The sequence below is a fragment of the Pristiophorus japonicus genome, chromosome 11 (genome assembly GCF_044704955.1).
Source record: "Pristiophorus japonicus isolate sPriJap1 chromosome 11, sPriJap1.hap1, whole genome shotgun sequence".
In the NCBI taxonomy this organism is placed as follows: domain Eukaryota; kingdom Metazoa; phylum Chordata; class Chondrichthyes; family Pristiophoridae; genus Pristiophorus; species Pristiophorus japonicus.
In genome coordinates this window covers 88,998,861-89,019,121 of record NC_091987.1, presented here as the reverse complement: position 1 = coordinate 89,019,121, position 20,261 = coordinate 88,998,861, and the positions used below count along the sequence as shown (strand labels likewise).

Genomic DNA, 20,261 nt, shown 5'->3' with positions numbered 1-20,261 from the left:
ATCTTTCCCCGTTAGAATTCTATTCTTCTGATGAAAGGTCATCGACCTGAAAAGTTAACTCTGTTTCTCTCTCCACAGATGCTGCCTGACCTGCTGAATATTTCCAGCATTTTCTGTTTTCATTTTATCATTCTAATTGTAGACTAATTACTGCCAAGTTAAGCTGTTGCAAGGTTCACAAGCTAAAACTAAAGATAACTCGTGTTCTTGCTCAGTGTCGAAACAGTATAGTACTGAGACTTTCCTGTCCGTAGTCGTGAAGCATCTGCTACAACACAGGGGAAAACTTATCTCTGTTGTGACATGTATATTCAAATATTATTACAGTTACGTGTTCTGCCAAATTTTCAATGTTTATGGAAATCATTTTTTTAGGAAATCCTTTATAATGCCACGGTTGCATAATGCATGTATGAGATAAAATCTGATTATTTGTTACACGCCACAGTTTATTGCGCAATCTTAGGGCACTTTACCGTGGTCCCATGGTCCAATACTAATTTCTGAAATATGGCCTGTCTTTTTTCAGCAATTCCCGTTTATAATGTAATGTCCATGGCCAGTTATATAGGAAGAAAAGCGGTCATTGGCGCTGAGATTGTATAAAAAAAACACAAATTGTCGTAATTGTTAGATCTCCATTTTACTCCACATAAAAATAAATGAATTCTTGTGGGGTGAAGTAAAGCTGAAATGAAAGCAGGGCCTATAATTTACCCAACTGGAAAAGGTCTGAGAGTATTAGTGGAGCTTCAAGAATGTGAAGATTGCATGTTCTGAAGCTGCCTGGCTTAGATCAGGCTGTATTTTGTTTTATAGCCCTTTATAATGATGCTGTTTTTTACAAGCATCTTTAATTGGTTAACGTTTGATTGACATAATAAGCTGATAATAGTCAATGATGTAATGCTGTATCATATCGCATGAAGATGCGGCTTGTCTGGTTCAAAACTGCCACTTTTAAAAATGTCATGGTCCAATTAGTTCCTGCCTGTATATTTTCTGGTTTTGAACTGCCAGATGCAACCAGATGATACTAAAAGCCCTTCACTAGTTGGAAGCCACCACGGGGAGCTGTAACTACAAGAAATATTTACGAATTTAAACTTAAGATGTAAACAGCACTGTTCCAAAAATGAACACTGGTCATTATCCTATTATTCGTTTCAATACTAATAATTTTTTCCCCACCAAAATGAATGCAAAAGCAAAAGTCAGGCATCAGTCCTGCATTTATTTCCTCATACAATGCTCAGTCTTATTTCATTATCATACCATTGTGGCTTTTCTCCAATGAATAAAATGTTTAAAATTTCACACACACAGACTTTCACGTTGCAAATACTGTTGTATTGATAGCCTTAGGGATGACTACCATTTTTCCATCAATTTCTTGTTAAGTATCAACCTTCATTGTCTGCATTTCTAGAAAACCTGCAATTACTGTATTGAATCACAGAAATTACAACACAAAAGAAGGCCATTTGGCCCATCCCCTATGCCAGGTCTTCAACTAAAGATCCATTTTCTAATTCCATTTCCTTACCCTTTGCCCATATCCTTTTATATTCTAAATTTTCAAATACTTATCCAATTGCCTTTTAAATGACTTCCTAGACTTTCTCCACTTCACTGGCGATAAAGCATACTCCACCCTAATAAACCTTTCTGTGCAAAATTTCTTCTAACTTCAGCTATTACTTTTCAGTTGAGTCTATGCCCCTTTAGTATCAATTCTGCAACAAGTGTAACAGTCATTTACTATTTACCCTATTAAAACCATTCATTTTGAAAATCTCTATGATATCCCCTTTCTCTGTTCAAACAAAACCATTTTTCTTTGTAACTATTGCTTCTTGTTCCAGTAATTATCTGGTCCCTTTTCTTTAAACCTTTTGATGATGCTATTAGTCGTCCCATAATAGAATACCCTGAATTGCAAACAATACTGTGGCCTAATATATTCCAGTAAGGAGGATAGGGTGCAAGAGAAAAGAAAGCCATCCATGGCTAACTAAAGAAATAAAGGACATTATCCAATTAAAAACAAGGGCATACAAAATGGCCAAAACTAGTGGGGGGACAGAAGATTGGGAAGCTTTTAAATGCCAGCAAAGAATGACACAAAAAATGATTAAGAAAGGGAAGATAGACTATGAAAGTAAACTGGCACAAAATATAAAAACAGGTAGTACGAGTTTCTATAGGTGTATAAAAAGGAAAAGGGTGGCTAAAGTAAATGTTGGTCCCTTAGAGGATGTGACCGGGAAATTAGTAATGGGGAACATGGAGATGGCAGAAACTCTGAACAAATATTTTGTATCAGTCTTTACGGTTGAGGACACTAACAATATTCCAACAGTGGATAGTCAAGGGGCTATAGGGGGCCAAAAGAGGCGAGGGCCCAGGGGCAGCACGGGCCAGCCCACACTGCGATATGTGTGCGCGCTAGGTCCGTGCAGCAGAGCTGGTCTCCAGTCATCTTGGTTAATCCTTGCCACTGGACCAAGACCTAGCTCTGTCAAGCACCAGCCACCACACGTTAAAAAAATCCACGCACAGGCATCTTCCACCCTTTAACATGTAGTTCGGGATCTTGAATATTAGGTCCTTCATTGAACCACCTGTAAACTCATCCCTTTTTGGCGTGGAAGCAAGTCATCCTCTCTTCGAGGGACTGCCTATGATGATGATGGGGGGAAGGAACTTAACACAATCACAATCACTAAGGCGGCGGTGCTCAGTAAGCTAATGGGACTAAAGGCAGATAAATCCCCTGGACCTGATGACTTGCATCTTAGGGTCTTAAGAGAAGTAGCGGCAGGGATTGTGGATGCATTGGTTGTAATTTACCAAAATTCCCTGGATTCTGGAGAGTCCCAGAAGATTGGAAAACTGCAAATGTAACACCCCTATTCAAAAAAGGAGGCAGATAAAAAGCAGGAAACTATAGACCAGTTAGTGGTTGGGAAAATGTTGGAGTCCATTATTAAAGAAGCAGTAACAGGACATTTGGAAAAGAAAAATTTGGTCAGGCAAAATCAGCATGGATTTATCAAGGGGAAGTCATGGTTGACAAATTTGCTGGAATTCTTTGAGGATGTAAAGAACAGGATGGATAAAGGGGAACCAGTGAATGTGGTGTATTTGGACTTCCAGAAGGCATTTGACAAGATGCCACACAAAAGATTACTGCACAGGTAAAAGTTTACGGGGTTGGGGGTAATATGGATAGAAAATTGGCTGACAAACAGAAAACAGAGAGTTGGGATAAATGGTTCTTTCTCTGGTTGGCAATCAGTAACGAGTGGGATGCCGCAGGGATCAGTGCTGGGACCCCAACTATTTACAATCTATATTAATGACTTGGAAGAGGGGACTGAGTGTAACGTAGCCAAGTTTGCTGACGATACAAAGATGGGAGGAAGGGCAATGTGTGAGGAGGAGATAATGAGGCTGCAGGAGGACATAGACAGGCTAAGTGAGTGGGCAAGAATTTGGCAGATGGAGTATAATGTTGGAAAATGTGAGGTCATGCACTTTGGCAGAAAAAAAATCAAAGAGCAAGTTATTATTTAAATAGAGAAAGATTGCAAAGTGCTGCAGTATAGCGGGACCTAAGGGTACTTGTGCATGAAACACAAAAGGATAGTATGCAGGTACAGCAAGTGATCAGGAAGGCCAATGGAATCTTGGCCTTTATTGCAAAGGGGATGGGGCATAAAAGCAAGGAAGTCTTGCTACAGCTGTTCAGGGTATTGGTGAGGCCACACCTGGAATACTGCATGCAGTTTTGGTTTCCATATTTACGAAAGGATATACTTACTTTGGAGGCAGTAGAGAAAAGGCTTACGAGTTTGATCCCGGGGATGAGTGGGTTGACTTATGAGGAAAGATTGAGTAGGTTGGGCCTCGACATTGAAATTCAGAAGAATAATAGGTGATCTTATAGAAACGTATAAGATTATGAGGGGGCTTGACAAGGTGGATGCAGAGAGGATGTTTCCACTGGTGGGGAAGACTAGGACTCGAGGGCGTGATCTTAGGATAAGGGGCTGCCCATTTAGAACTGAGATGAGGAGAAATTTTTTCTTCTCAGAGGGTTGTGAATCTATGGAATTCGCTGCTTCAGAGAGCTGTGGAAGCTGGGACATTAAATAAATTTAAGACAGAAATAGACAGTTTCTTAAACGATAAGGGGTTATGGGGAGCAGGCAGGAAAGTGGAACTAAGTCCATGTTCAGATCAGCCATGATCTTATTGAATGGCGGAGCAGGCTCGAGGGGCCTTATGACCTACTCCTGCTCCTATGTCTTATGTTCTTATGTTCTAACCACTGCCTCGTACAAATTCAACATCTCTTCCTTTTATTTACATTCAATATCCCTATGTATAAAAGCCAGAAACCAATTTGCCCTCTTATAGCCTTTCATCTTTAAGGACCGAAGGGCCGATTGTACCTGTTCCCGTTGGGCGGGAAACGGGCAACAGAAGATTGACCTCGATGGAAGGGAAAATCAGGCAGCATGTAAAATGGCCGACTGAACCATTGCCGCCTCTTTCTTGCTCAGCTGAAACAGTTAAAATCGGCCTCCTATATGTATATATCTGCAGCCCTGAATCTCTGCTCTGCCATTCTTAAGAATCCCATCATTTAGGGTATGCTTCCTTTCACTGTTCTTTTTCCCAAAATGTACCTTATCGGCCACCTTCTCAAATTCCATATATACAACAGCTACCGCATTCCCTTTATTTATGAAGTGTGATTTCCTCAAAACATAGCCGTTAAGCTAGTCATACGTGGCCTGCCCTTCACAAACCCATGCTGACTGGACTCAAAAGTTCATCCATAGCCAAGGAATGACTGCCACCTTCCAGTCCTTTACCAAAATTGCCATTTCCATACATTTCAAAAAATTATGGTTCGTACCTCTGCTATCTCATTCCCAACCTCCTTCGGTATTCTGGAATGCATTCCATCTGAGCCTGCTGATTTTTGTACTTTCAGTCCAGTTAACATTTTAATAGTTTCCTTTTGAATATTTATCTCCAACAAGTGGCTTTTCCACATCTTTCTCAGGTACTCCCACATAGCTACATTCCGTTTTCAATGTAAAAACTGAAGCGAACAATATAAAAATTAGCGGCGCGAAATTGCCTACCAGCCCGGTTGGGGGCGGTAACAGCTGCGAGGCAGGACTTCCTGCACCTGGCGCAGAAGTCCCACCCTGCGAACTACATTGGACTTACCGCCCCCGAGAGGAAGTAGAGCGCAAAAACTCGCATTCCACTTCCTCTCGGGGATGGGACCAGGATGCTAACCAACATGGCGGAGTGGCGCGCAGCGTTGGCGGGAAGACAGGGTCCTCCCCTTCCATTAAAGGGGAGGGTCAAGCTGCTGATTCTGCAGGAGGGAGAAGGGGCCACCGCTAGAAGCACTAGGAAGTGGTTGCCATGGCAGCAGCCCGGCGCACGAGCGGAGTGCCGGGTTGCAACATCGCGCACGGACCCAAAGATCAAAAAATTTGCAGCGTCGCACCTCCCCTATAATTTTCGCCCCATGAGCGGCCTACAGCCCAGTCATGGGATCGCCCACGGCAGCTTCGTGGGTCACTACCGAATTTCTGCTCCGGGGCAAAAACGGGTCACTGGACACAGTGATGACATTGTCATCAGCGGCCCGGGGAACTACCGGTAGGAATGGGGCGCTACCGATTAGCGCCGCCACTAAACCCCCACTGAATGTCACAGAAGTCAGTAGCAGCCCGTGCCTGGCAAAAAGACATTTGCACTCCGTTAGTACCCCTGGGAGCACTAACAGGAGGCGCAAACGACCCGAATTTTCCTCCCAATTTTTCTCTACAACTATTAGTTAGTTTTGAGCTGTACAAAATGGGGTCAGAATTATTTGTGTACATGATCTGACTGACTTGTAAGTAAGTATTTAACAGGCTGAAACAGACTAAGGGGCTTGGTTTACAACATATTGCTTGATCTTCATAGAATGGTAGGTTCATGGCCACAATTCTCCATGAGGTGAGTTACTGTGTCGGACAGCAAGAAAAATTGATACCCTTCAGAGAAAGGGAAAACTGTTGGGTGAGACACTACTCATGAGCATCGTCGGAGCTGTTTACAATGTGGTACTGCTAGAGTAACTTCTCCAGTTCTTTTGACTATGATAGGGTGATTGGTACAATACTGCAATACCTAAAAGAAGAGGAGTAAATACAATTGCCTTTTACTGTTAACAAATAAAACATTTGTGCACAAAGACTTTGGCAAAAAATCTAGGATGGGATACAATTTTTTTTTACGCAGTGAGTAATTACGATCTGGCATGTACTACCTTGAATAGCTGGTGGAAGCCAGTTCAATAGTAACTTTAAAATGGATTTGGATATATGCTTGAATGGGAGAAATTTGCAGGGCTATAGCCAAAGAGGTGAGGAATGGGACTTATTGGATATCCCTTTAAAAGAACTGGCACAGACATGATGGACTGAATGGCCTCTTTCTGTGCTGTATGTTTATCTTATAATAATCTTATACTCTACATTATCTTAAGTGAATATCTTGGAAAGAGGACAAATCCTGCTAAAGTATGGCTGTTTGATTAGGGAGTGGACTCGACCAATATCAATTACATTACAACAGTGGCCACACTTCAAAAGTACTTCTTTGGCTGTAAAGCGTTTTGGACATCCTGAGATTGTGAAAGGCACTATATAAATGCAAGTTTTTTCTTTTATAGGGATATCCTGTTAAAAATAACTTTGGAACTGCCACTGGTACAGGACCATTTTGATTATGATTTAAAGCTGTTGCAAATTTAGGAAATAGCCCCTATATACAAAGTGTTTGCTGATCTTCTAAAATTCAATATTCTGCAAGTAATCAATGACTGAAACAAAAGAAAAACTCAGTTTCAGTACTGGTGCGGTATTCGTTCTGGTCTGTCCCATATTGAGAGGGTTTTGTTTGGATTTGGTAAGGTAATGAGTTAAAGAGGTTGTTTCAAGTGTGCTGTCATCCTTCTTATACGTTTATAAATCCTGATGTCATCCCCCACCAATTAAATTGATGCATTCCATATGTAAGATTTCATCTTACTCAGTCAATGGCCTCACATACCCAGAAGGATAGTTATCAATAGAATAGACTGCTGGCAAAATGAAACATGTGCTGACAAGGTTGTTTTACACACCATGCATCATTGACTCTATTTTTATTAATATAATTTGATAAAGCACAAATTCATAAAATGTGAACTTAAAGAGTGCATGTTATAGACAGCACCTTTTTAAAATAAATTACGAATAATATCAATTTAATTTCTATTGGTATTTTTGAATATTTATTTACAAATAGTAAGCACTGGTAACATTGGGTGTAGCAGTTACCACCCATTCTCAGAAATCCCACCCAAACCTCTGTCCTTGTAAATTCTCGCCCCATCTCCAACATCCCTTTCCTCTTTAAAGTTTGTGAATGTGTTGTCTCCCAAATCCATGTTCATCTTCTTGCAACTCAATCAGTTTTTGGACCCTACCATAGTACTTAAATGGCCTTAATCAAAGTCGCAAATAACATGCGTTGTGACTCTGACCATGGTCCACTACAATAAATCTGCCTTCCTCCTCATCCTCTATGAAGCCTTTGATGCGGTTAACTACACCATCCTCCTCGAACGCCTCTCCTCTGTTGTCCAGTTCAATGGGACTGTGCTCACTTCGTTCCACTCTTATCTAATCGCAGCCAGAGCATCGTCAGAAATGTATTTGCTTCACGTTCCCGCGCCATTACCTCTGGAGGGCCCCAAGCGTATATCCTTGGCCTCCTCCTCTTCCGGCTCTACAGGCTGCCCCTTGACATTATCCGAAGACTTTGGGGATCAGGGTCTACATGCACAGTGAAGACTCGTAGCTCCAACTCTCCACCACCTCTCTCCACCTCACCACTGCCTCTGCTGGCAAACTGCTTGCCCAACATCTGGATGAGCTGCAATTTCACCCATTTACATATTGGGAAGACTAAATTCAGCATCTTTGGCCCCTGCCACAAACTCTGCATACTTGTCATCGATTTAACGCCCCTCGCTGGCCACTGTCCCAGGTTGAATCTATCTGTTCACAGCCTCGGTATCCTATTTGACCCCAAGCTGAGTTTCTGGTTATATCTTCTCCATCACAAAGACTGCCCATATCAACCTCTGTAATATCACCATTCCTTTCCTCTGCCTCAGCCCATCTTCGTTTGTCACCTTTAAACTTTAACTATTTCAATGTTCTCCTGGTTGGCCTCCACCCTCCATAAACCAACTCATCCAAATTTCTGCTGCGTGTATTCTACTCTGCACCAAATGCTGCTCATTAGTCACCCATGTGTTCTCTAACCTACATTGGCTCCCAGCAGCCCCCCCGCCCCTCCCCCCACGCCTCAAATTTAAAATGATCATCTTTACGTTCAAATCACTTCATGGCCTCACTACTCCTGATCTGTAACTGTTTCAGCCCTACAGCCCCACAAAAACTCTGCATTTCTCCAATTCAGGCCTCTTGTGCATTTACCATTCCCCTTTCCCCCTCCATTGGCGGACACACCTTCAGCTGTCTAGGTTCTAAGCTGGAATCCCCCCCACCCAAAAAAAAACCTCTGCCTCGTTACCACTCTCTCTTCCTTTAAGACTCTTATTAAAACCCACCAATTTGACCAAGCTTTTAGTCACCTCTCTAAATAGCTCCTTGGGCAGTATCAGTTTTTGTCTGGTTACAGTTCTGTGATATGTTGGGATATTTGACTACGTTATAGGTGCTATATAAATGCAAGTTGTTGCTGAATTGACTTGAGCTCTCTGGCCTAAGGGAATAAAGATAATAAATCTGTTTTTTTTCTGGTTGACTTATGATGGGTTACTGTCAGAGATAAATCTGCCTATTTATCAAATGGTCGATTTTCTTCTGCCGCTCTTAACTGCCACATTTTTAATATGCTCGGTACTACATTTTGGCAGCACAAATGCCAGAAATTATGGGAAATGTGGCTAAGTGGCTTAGTGGAAGGGTTGCAACAGAGAAATTTCTGTGTTTTATGGAAGGCGAAGTAGAAACATGCATCCAGTATCTGTTCAAACTAGTATATCTTATTCCTCTTGGCAACAACAAAATATATAACTAATGACCTCACTCTAGACCAATCTGGATAATCCATCATCGGCATTAAAAATCATTGGTATTTGCCAATAAAAATGAGGTACGCAAAATTGTACAATTGCCGCAGTGGAATATAATCAAACTGCTTGTGGAACAATCATTTTCATCTTCATTGTTCAGTGACCCCTGCTACATATCAAGAACCATAGAACTACAGACATCTACAGCAGAGGGAGGCCAGTCAGCCCATTGAGTCTGGAGGCTGTTTGCTAGAGCAGTCCAAAACGAATCCCACTCCCACTGCCCCGCTCTCTCTATAGCCTTGTATCTTCCTCTGCTTCAAATATTTATCCCCTTTTCCCTTAAGACAGGCAATAGTCTCTGCCCCAACCACTCCCTGTGGCAAAGCATTCTATATTATTATAATAATCACCTGCTCAAAGAAATTTCTCCTCAACGCTCTCCGCACTCTTAGGCCACGATTTCCCCTATCTCGGCGGGTCTGGTGCGGCCGGGGTCGGTGGTGGTCCTGACCTCGCTGCTGACTCCAGCCCATTGTGTAGAAATGATTTTCCGTTGATCAGGCTTGTTAAGCCCACCCAATGCGTTTCCCGGGCCAGTTGAAGGAAGCAGGTATGATAATGTCATCAGCCGATTTCCTTAAAGGGACCACACGCAAATTGATATTTACCATTGTGCCGTTAGTGTTCTATGACATTGACGTTCTGCGAGCACTGCACAGAGGTGCAGGGCTGCGCTCAGGCTCTCCCATGACTCCCTCCATATGCTTATGGAAGAGTCACAGTACACAGGGAGGTTCTGTTCCCTTCCAATGGGCGGAAGAAACCTCCCCAAGGGATCAACGCAGCCTGGTTGCACATTTCACAGAAGGACACAAGCAGGGATGTTGTCAGGAGTACCAGGCTGCAGTGGCGCAAACCTTTCAATGATCTCAGTGGATCATGAAATGTTACTGCAAAGCCACACTCAACCTCATCCTGCTATGCCACTCATCACATCCCCATCACTCTGCCTTCCCTACCCTATTCCTGCACATCCTTACTCACACCAACTTACCTTCCACTTCCACCCATCCCTCTCTATCTACATTATCATATCCCCATCTTATTAGCCACCCCTCAAACTCACCCTCCTCCTAGTCCAGTCACACCAACTGACAACACACAAGAGTAGGCACTGGGTGTTTTAGCTAATATTCATACAAAGTTTCTGTTAAACATTGAAATCTTTATTTTCAACACTTTGCCTTTTTGGACAGATTTGTGTGTATCTTTGGAAGTGGCTTAGTGAGGTGCAATGAATGATGAGACGTTATAGTACCCTTGCAATGACGATAAGTCTGAAAGGAATGGCTAGGGTATTGTAGGGATGCTTTATGGTATTGGTGTGGGGTGGTGCCAACCTGGCGCATCATGTAGCAGCCAGGGTGTATAGCGTCAAGTGAAGTAAATCTGGCCATGATGAGGGCATCCCTGGTGTCTCGGGTTGCAATGTGGTCGGGTGCTGATGCCCTGTGTCTTGTGCGGCATCAGTTGATTGCGGATAAGGTTGATGTTGGTGCTGCTGGTGTGCCTGGTGCTTCTGGTGGCGGTGCTGATAGTGGTGGGATTTTTGAGGACCAAGGTGAGATAATTTCAAGGGCACAGATGCTAATGTAATAGATGGCAAGTAATCTTGAGATGACAGAAGCGATCTGTCAATGGTGAGAGAAGTTGTTCCAATGAGGTGACACTGGATAGAGAGATTGCTCCAAACACTTGCAACCTCCATAAAGCTCAATGTGCCTTCCAAATGCAGTAAGCAAGAGCTTTAGAACTTGGAAAGTGAACAGCTGTGAGATGGGAGTTTTTATAGCACATTTGCAGCTGTCAAGTAAAGAAATGAATTCCTGGTCACACAACCCCTGACGTTCTTACCTCACGTGATCCCCAACCTTGGTGACAATTTTAAATTGATGCCATCTCGTCACTGACTCTCCAACTGGAAAAATAGCGTCCCTTATTCACTTTATCAAAACCCTTAATGCATTTTAAAACCTCTGTTAAGTCTCCTTTAAGCTTTCTCCGTTCAAGCAAAAATAGTCTCAGTATCTTTGGCGTCTCCTCATAACTATAGCTTCCCATCCCTGGCATCATCCTGTGAATCCTGCTGAATGCTGTCTACGGCCTTAGCCCTTTCTATAATGAGGCACCCAAAGCTACACATGGTTGAAAAAGTGAAGAATGGCCAAGGTAGCTGGAGGGTTGCCAGTGGTCATTGAATTGAAATGCTCGGCGATGCATGAAACTTTGGCTTCAGCCTGCCTCTCGGAATTCATAGGTTCAGTTGCACCCACATGAGAAAGTCTGCTTCAGATAAAGGAGAATTCTATGAATAATGTATACTAACGGTAGTGCATATTTTCTGTTTCAGGACCTTATACGCCTGTTTCCATTTCATAGTAGAAGCGTCCCATTTAAGTTTGAATTTTATGCCACTCTGACTGCTTGGCCAACTATGAATACATATGGTAGTTTGTTACAGCTTTTTTTTGCCATTTCAGGAAAGCAACTAAAGTTGATAATTGACAATTTGACACGATGCCTAACAGTTTTGAATGCAAATTTAATCTTTGTAAATTAAAGGAATCTTTCTGGGGAAATTCATATTGGGAGAATCTCTATACAAAATACCTCCTCTCAGATTCCTTCTGACAATACTGTTGAAGCATGAAACAAAATTCAAATGGATGATTGAGACATAGGCACCGAAATGGCCCCATGCTGGGTTTGGGGTGATCAGTTCAAATTCATGTTTTTTTCATCTGCCAGCGCAGAATGGACTCTTTGAGAGAAAAAATGTTTGTTACGCTAATGGAGCGTTCGGGATGCGCTTGCGGGACAAGACACTCAGCACATCAGTGCCGCGCCACGCTGATAGCGCGACGTGGACTGGTCGCTTCACGCTGACTCATCACAACGTCCCTCCCCTTTTACAGGGAAGGGCTGCTGCGAACCCTGCAGCCTCATAGTGGCGCCCACTGGGCCTCCAGGGAGGGTGGCGGCCTGGCACCCAAGAGGGGGTGCCGGTCTACATGTTGGCAGCCAGGCCACACCAGCGATGCCATTGTCGGGCTGACTGAAAAGTCGGCTGACATTAAAAAAAATGGCGGCGGCCACGCGACCAGCTCCCCTTTAAGGGCGGCCGGGCCCCACAACCACCACAACTTCTTGCACCGAGAAACTGTCGATGGCATTGCACCATGCCGACCTTGCGTCCCGCGGGGCAATTTTCCCCGAGGGGCGCAAAGGGGTTGGAGCGCACGGCGATTACATCATTGCCGTGTGTACGCCATGCCAGTGCGCTAATCGCAGGGCCCGGCGCAAACCACTTGTCGTTAGTGGAGCCACAGGGGGCAATTCCGGAGGGGGTGCTCTGGCCTCCGCACTGGGCGAAAATCCTTTAGCGCCCCGTTAGCGCTTCCCGGAGACACTAACGGACCTTTCTGAGAGGGGCAATTTCAGCCTCATAAGGTTAGGGAGTATTGGAAAAATTGGTAGAATAGACAGATGTATACAGGTAATTTTTAGACTAAGAGGCAAAGTGCTTGTTTTGAAGGATCATTCATCACCACAGGTACTAAATTGATCTCAACCACCCTTCCTGATAACTCAGTCCAGATGTTGGACTGGTTAACTCCTTCATGCATGTTCTAAATTTGCCCTGGACCTGTGTTCCCTTATCCTGTTGCCTTAGCACATCTGATAGCCTGGTTTCAGGTTCATTTTCTCTGTTCGGTTAATTTTATTGGACTTTTAAAAGGCTCCCTCTGAGATGTCTCTTTTACAAGGCTGGAGAGCCTTGGTTTATTAAATTGTTTAACATAATTCTCCCTATGCTGGGGATTAGTCCCTTTGCTCTGCACTTCACTACCTCTGAAAGGTACCTGAGCTCTTGAATTTGTGGCTGTGTTAGTTAAACCTGACCTGGCAGTCAGCCGACAATAAAAAATAAAATGGTGTCGCCCGCAGCGCCACCTCCCCTTTAAGGGCGGCTGCACCGCCAACCAACAAGAAGTGCACCGACAGAAAAAGCTGTCGGGGGCACCGACCGGCGGTGGCGGCACTCCCGTGCGGCAATTTGGCAAAAGGGATATTTCCCGTGGGGCAATTTTGTGAATGAGTCACTGCCGGTCGGTAAGGGGGCGGTGCGTGCACGCCGCAGCGGCAAAACGGGTGGAGCAGTCCAGGACACCGCTCCAATCCTGAGGACGGGCACTTTAAAAAAGGGCGGCCCCTCCGCAGAGACTCGCCGGCCATTCGGAAGGGGCAATTTCGGCCCCCTAGAATCTATTCCGTTGGTCTCCAGACCAGCAGAAAATATTCCATTGATTTGATGGCCCAATCGCAATAGTTTATTTTGGTGTGCTTTTTCACAAAAAAAATCTGCTCAGCTGGTTTTGGTTTGAATTATAGTTGAGTCTTGAAGTCACAATTCAAGTAGGATTTAAAAAAAAAATTTGATGTTTATCTGTATAATTTCTTTTTGCTGCACATAGCCAGTGATGCCTGGCAGAAATATGTGGCCTTTACTTGTGATCCTATCAAGTTAAGTTGATAGAAGCTTAGTATTTTTCAGCTGTTATCATTGAGCAAGAAGAGCAGTAGTTTTGGATCAGGATCAATTGGCAATTTGGTGTCTTTCTCCTTTAAGCTTTGTAGTAAAAGTATCGATAATTTTATTTGGTCAACATCATTTTTATATCTCCAGTAGGCAAACCTGGGTTGACATCTATACCATACGCAAAGTACTACCAAAACATCTATTGCCATAACTTGAAGTACAGTCAACCCTGTGATAGTGTCACCTGGTAATAGACAGTCCATTTTATTTGCTGTTGATATGAAAATCTTGATGGCAAATTATTTCTAATTTTGCAATGTAACATGATAGTTTGTAATAAAACCCCAAAACGTTGGAAATACACAGCAGATTCATTGGTATCTGAACTAATAGGTTAATATTTCAGGTTGAGAACCTTCGTCACAACTCAGAACTGTTCTGTCAAAGAGGCTACACCTGGAGTATTAACCTATGCTTTCACTTTTCAGATTGTCAGACCTGAAGTGCATTTCCAGTATTTTTAAATTTGTATTTCCAATTTATAGCAATTATTTTCATTTTATGATCGACAGTTTGTATTTTACACAGTAATCTAGCTACATCTAGTGGCAGGAATTGAATATTGTGACAGTAACAGCAGTTTAGTAAAATTGTTTGAGTATATTAATGTTCAAAATTCTAAGATATTCAGGCCCTGAATGAAAATCTATGCAATGTCATAAAAATGTTGCATCAATATAAAGGTCATATATGCACTTTTGTACTGGGCGGGTAGGGAGTAAAAGTTAAATTGCCTGGATTTTAATGTAGGGCATTATGTAGTAACACATGTGACATAATAAATTGGTTTAATTAGTTAACTGTGCCCGAGTATGATTTTAGGCTCTGAAAATGGTTAATTAAATGGGTTGAAAAGCTGAGAGTACTTTTGTTCAAAGTGTTTTCCCACCAAGAAACCCATCTAATAAAGCAAAAATACCTCATGATAGGAAAATAGGAAAGAGAAATGCTCCCGGCCTTCCACAAGGGTCTCCTAATATACAATTAGTGGTATTAGAATCAGATTGTCCATCTACTTTCTTGGCTGTCGAATATTGTGTATATAATGGCAAGTTCTTAAAGTATGCAAAAGAGAAATTATGTACACATTAATATTCTCCTTTCCTCCTCAATAAAATCTCAGGGTTGACTCGTATTAGGTTGCAGTTAAGTCTACATAATTCAGAGTAGCTGTCTGAATTCCCAAGCTCCATCTGCAGTGCAGTGAGTAATGTTTTCACTGGAGAATGTTTTCCAGTTCTCTCCATCTTCAAGTTGAATTAATGTCAGAATTAATAGCATAATAACTACAAAGACAAATATTCAGGAGGAAATAATTACAGGAGTACAAATAACCCAGAAAAGGAAATGCTGTAAGAAAATCACAAATTCCCTAAGAGTGCCATTTTGGAAAGAAAAATGATACAAGAATGTTAACTTATAGGGTTTATTATTGTTCTTTCTCAAAAGCACTTGTTTCACATGTCTTTTAGAAACATAGAAACATAGAAAATAGGTGCAGGAGTAGGCCATTCGGCCCTTCTAGCCTGCACCGCCATTCAATGAGTTCATGGCTGAACATTCAACTTCAGTACCCCATTCCTGCTTTCTCACCATACCCCTTGATCCCCCTAGCAGTAAGGACTTCATCTAACTCCTTTTTGAATATATTTAGTGAATTGGCCTCAACAACTTTCTGTGGTAGAGAATTCCACAGGTTCACCACTCTCTGGGTGAAGAAGTTCCTCCGCATCTCGGTCCTAAATGGCTTACCCCTTATCCTTAGACTGTGACCCCTGGTTCTGGACTTCCCCAACATTGGGAACATTCTTCCTGCATCTAACCTGTCTAACCCCGTCAGAATTTTATATGTTTCTATGAGGTCCCCTCTCATTCTTCTGAACTCCAGTGAATACAAGCCCAGTTGATCCAGTCTTTCTTGATAGGTCAGTCCCGCCATCCCGGGAATCAGTCTGGTGAACCTTCGCTGCACTCCCTCAATAGCAAGAATGTCCTTCCTCAGGTTAGGAGACCAAAACTGTACACAATACTCCAGGTGTGGCCTCACCAATGCCCTGTACAACTGTAGCAACACCTCCCTGCCCCTGTACTCAAATCCTCTTGCTATGAAGGCCAACATGCCATTTGCTTTCTTAACCGCCTGCTGCACCTGCATGCCAACCTTCAATGACTGATGTACCATGACACCCAGGTCTCTTTGCACCTCCCCTTTTCCTAATCTGTCACCATTCAGATAATAGTCTGTCTCTCTGTTTTTACCACCAAAGTGGATAACCTCACATTTATCCACATTATACTTCATCTGCCATGCATTTGCCCACTCACCTAACCTATCCAAGTCGCTCTGCAGCCTCACAGCATCCTCCTCGCAGCTCACACTGCCACCCAACTTAGTGTCATCCGCAAATTTGGAGATACTACATTTAATCCCCTCATCTAAATCATTAATGTACAGTGTAAACAGCTGGGGCCCCAGCACAGAACCTTGCGGTACCCCACTAGTCACTGCCTGCCATTCTGAAAAGTACCCATTTACTCCTACTCTTTGCTTCCTGTCTGACAACCAGTTCTCAATCCATGTCAGTACACTACCCCCAATCCCATGTGCTCTAACTTTGCACATTAATCTCTTGTGTGGGACCTTGTCGAACGCCTTCTGAAAGTCCAAATATACCACATCAACTGGTTCTCCCTTATCCACTCTACTGGAAACATCCTCAAAAAATTCCAGAAGATTTGTCAAGCATGATTTCCCTTTCACAAATCCATGCTGACTTGGACCTATCATGTCACCTCTTTCCAAATGCACTGCTATGACATCCCTAATAATTGATTCCATATTTTACCCACTACCGATGTCAGGCTGACCGGTCTATAATTCCCTGTTTTCTCTCTCCCTCCTTTTTTAAAAAGTGGGGTTACATTGGCTACCCTCCACTCCATAGGAACTGATCCAGAGTCAATGGAATGTTGGAAAATGACTGTCAACGCATCCACTATTTCCAAGGCCACCTCCTTAAGTACTCTGGGATGCAGTCCATCAGGCCCTGGGGATTTATCGGCCTTCAATCCCATCAATTTCCCCAACACAATTTCCCGGCTAATAAGGATTTCCCTCAGTTCCTCCTCCTTACTAGACCCCCCGACCCCTTTTATAACCGGAAGGTTGTTCGTGTCCTCCTTCGTGAATACCGAACCAAAGTACTTGTTCAATTGGTCCGCCATTTCTTTGTTCCCCGTTATGACTTCCCCTGATTCTGACTGCAGGGGACCTACGTTTGTCTTTACTAACCTTTTTCTCTTTACATACCTATAGAAACTTTTGCAATCCGTCTTAATGTTCCCTGCAAGCTTCTTCTCATACTCCATTTTCCCTGCCCTAATCAAACCCTTTGTCCTCCTCTGCTGAGTTCTAAATTTCTCCCAGTCCCCAGGTTCGCTGCTATTTCTGGCCAATTTGTATGCCACTTCCTTGGCTTTAATACTATCCCTGATTTCCCTTGATAGCCACGGTTGAGCCACCTTCCCTTTTTTATTTCTATGCCAGACAGGAATGTACAATTGTTGTAGTTCATCCATGCGGTCTCTAAATGTCTGCCATTGCCCATCCACAGTCAACCCCTTAAGTATCATTCGCCAATCCATCTCAGCCAATTCACGCCTCATACCTTCAAAGTTAGCCTTCTTTAAGTTCTGGACCATGGTCTCTGAATTAACTGTTTCATTCTCCATCCTAATGCAGAATTCCACCATATTATGGTCACTCTTCCCCAAGGGGCCTCGCACAACGAGATTGCTAATTAATCCTTTCTCATTACATAACACCCAGTCTAAGATGGCCTCCCCCCTAGTTGGTTCCTCGACATATTGGTCTAAAAAACCATCCCTTATGCACTCCAGAAAATCCTCCTCCACCGTATTGCTTCCAGTTTGGTTAGCCCAATCTATGTGCATATTAAAGTCACCCATTATAACTGCTGCACCTTTATTGCACGCACCCCTAATTTCCTGTTTGATGCCCTCCCCAACATCACTACTACTGTTTGGAGGTCTGTACACAACTCCCACTAACGTTTTTTGCCCTTTGGTGTTCTGCAGCTCTACCCATATAGATTCCACATCATCCAAGCTAATGTCCTTCCTAACTATTGCCTTAATCTCCTCCTTAACCAGCAATGCTACCCCACCTCCTTTTCCTTTTATTCTATCCTTCCTGAATGTTGAATACCCCTGGATGTTGAGTTCCCAGCCCTGCTCATCCTGGAGCCACGTCTCCGTAATCCCAATCACATCATATTTGTTAACATCTATTTGCACAGTTAATTCATCCACCTTATTGCGGATACTCCTTGCATTAAGACACAAAGCCTTTAGGCTTGTTTTTTTAACACCCTCTGTCCTTTTAGAATTTTAAAAAGTAACTCTGATTTTTTTGATGAAGAGAGGGAAACAGAAATTAATTTAAAAAAAAAAGACAAAGCCACAAAGAGAAAGTATTCAAATGGAGAATCTTTTAACTTAATGTCTGCAATATATGTCCGAGATCGCTCGCCATCTGCTCTACTAGTATTGAAAAGGTCAAGCTGAATCCTATCATGCAGTACAGTCTTCAGCATTACCAGCTTCCACCTGGCCATACTAATGTTAATAGCTAAAATGTTCTTGTTGAATTAATTTGTCTGCTGTGTTTTGCTTCCTAAGTGGCTTTTAAACGCATCATTTATCAGTCAGGAACCATACATCCATCAACTAATAACCTTGGTGGAGACAACAATTCACATGTGAACAACATGCAAATATTGATTCTAACGTGCATGTCTGAGTTCAGATTTTAAAAAATCTACTAATTTGCTAGTTGCAAAGTGCCTATTTTTAAAAATATTTATTCTTGGGATATGAGCGTCGCCGGCAATGCCAGCATTTATTGCCCATCCATAATTGCCCTTGCAAGAATGGTGGTGGGCGTTCTTTTTGAACCATTGCAGTTCATGTGGTGAAGGTACTCCCACAGTGATATTCAGTAGGGCGATCTAAAATGTTGACCCAATGACAATATATGTCTTAAGTCTACATAAACCAGATAATTCCTGCCTCACAGAAACAAAAACATTTTCAGGTTAGACCAGTAATGTATTTAATATCAGGGTCTTGTGATCGTGTGTTTAAATCCTGGGGCCGGATTTTCGGCTTTCGGGGTCTTTCGGCGAAAACGGTAGCTAGACATGAAACTTACCTTTACGTCTGTGCCGGGGCGCATTCGTAAGGGAGGCGTTGCACAAGCATTCGCGGCGCAAACCGTGAGTTTCGGCAACTTTAGTCTGGGGCTGGGAGCGCTGCGAGAGAGACCTTAGGAGGGGGGGAAAACAAAAAGAAATTGTAAAAAACATTCCAAAAACATTACAAGACCCTTATCTATCGAATCGTTGAAAAAAATTCAAAAATAAAAACTTGAACGTACTTTTTTTTTGCAGGTTTTCATACTTACCGCTGCTGGCAAGGCTGCACCGACACTATTCTGTCACTATTCTGGGCGTGGCGTACGGGTTGGGAGAGTGCCGATAGTCCAACGCAATCCGCGTCGTTGCACGTCAGCGCACCTCTCCCCAGCGGTACTTGGAAGCGCCGCCGCAAACAGGCGACCGGGTTTTCGCTGTGGAGGGTCAAATCACGGCAAAAACCCGGTCGCAAACCTGCCGAAAATCTGGCTCCTGGGGTTGCTTTACCTGCATACAAAGATAAGCTTCCATGTACTCAAAGCCCATTCACCTTTTTTTATAAAAAAACCTTGCATGAACCCATTGATTAGATGGTTGCTCAGGTGTACATTTACAAATTGTGTAGTGAGTGTCCTTGTTGCTGTTGTCCTTTTATGTAATAACTATTTATGTTTGGGTTTTCTCATCCAGCTGCGTTCTTCTCATAAGTCCATGATAATAACTGACAGGAATCTGAATATTGGAGACTTTAACATTTAAAGAAAGCCTTAAAGGGAAGTGGAAAGAGTCCTCAGATCTGAGGTCCAGCATTGCGAATTATAGGGTCAGAATTTCACAGCACATAAAGAACTGGTTTGTCTATCACACCTGTGCCAGCTCTCTGAAAGAGCAATCCACTTAGTCTCATTCAGCCTCTTTCCATGTGCCCTTTTGAAATTTTACTTTTTCAGCCATTTATATACTGCACATCTCTGGCCACTTCCTTGTACTCCTCACCACACACATCCCCATGCCCCTTTCCAATCCCACTTCTGTGTTTGTCCATGGAAAAAATTCTTCCCTCCCAAGTCACTTACAATTCCACTTTTAAAATCCCATCTGCCTAGCCTATGGCCCTTGAGTCACCACAATACTTCTGCTGCCGTCTATCTGCTTAATCACTCTTACATCCACCTTTGATGCCCTTGACCCCAGCAAGACATTTACTATC

The 20,261-nt window shown here is 43.0% G+C and overlaps 2 protein-coding genes across 9 annotated transcripts in view; one reads left to right on the top strand and one right to left on the bottom strand.

Annotated features, from left to right (window-relative positions):
- Positions 1-20,261, top strand: part of cmss1 (cms1 ribosomal small subunit homolog) — a 362,453-nt gene that overhangs the window by 253,359 nt on the left and 88,833 nt on the right. The window lies entirely within an intron of this gene.
- The window catches only part of filip1l (filamin A interacting protein 1-like), a 293,850-nt gene that overhangs the window by 239,123 nt on the left and 34,466 nt on the right, over positions 1-20,261 (bottom strand). For 2 of the 3 annotated variants that reach the window (XM_070893707.1, XM_070893704.1), the window contains exon 1: positions 19,069-19,129. The exons of the other annotated variant lie outside the window; for it this stretch is intronic. In XM_070893707.1, the coding sequence (XP_070749808.1) occupies positions 19,069-19,092 (24 nt within the window). In that variant the 5' untranslated portion in view covers positions 19,093-19,129. Of the gene's footprint in view, positions 1-19,068; positions 19,130-20,261 lie in introns of those variants that run through there. 3 annotated transcript variants of the gene reach the window in all.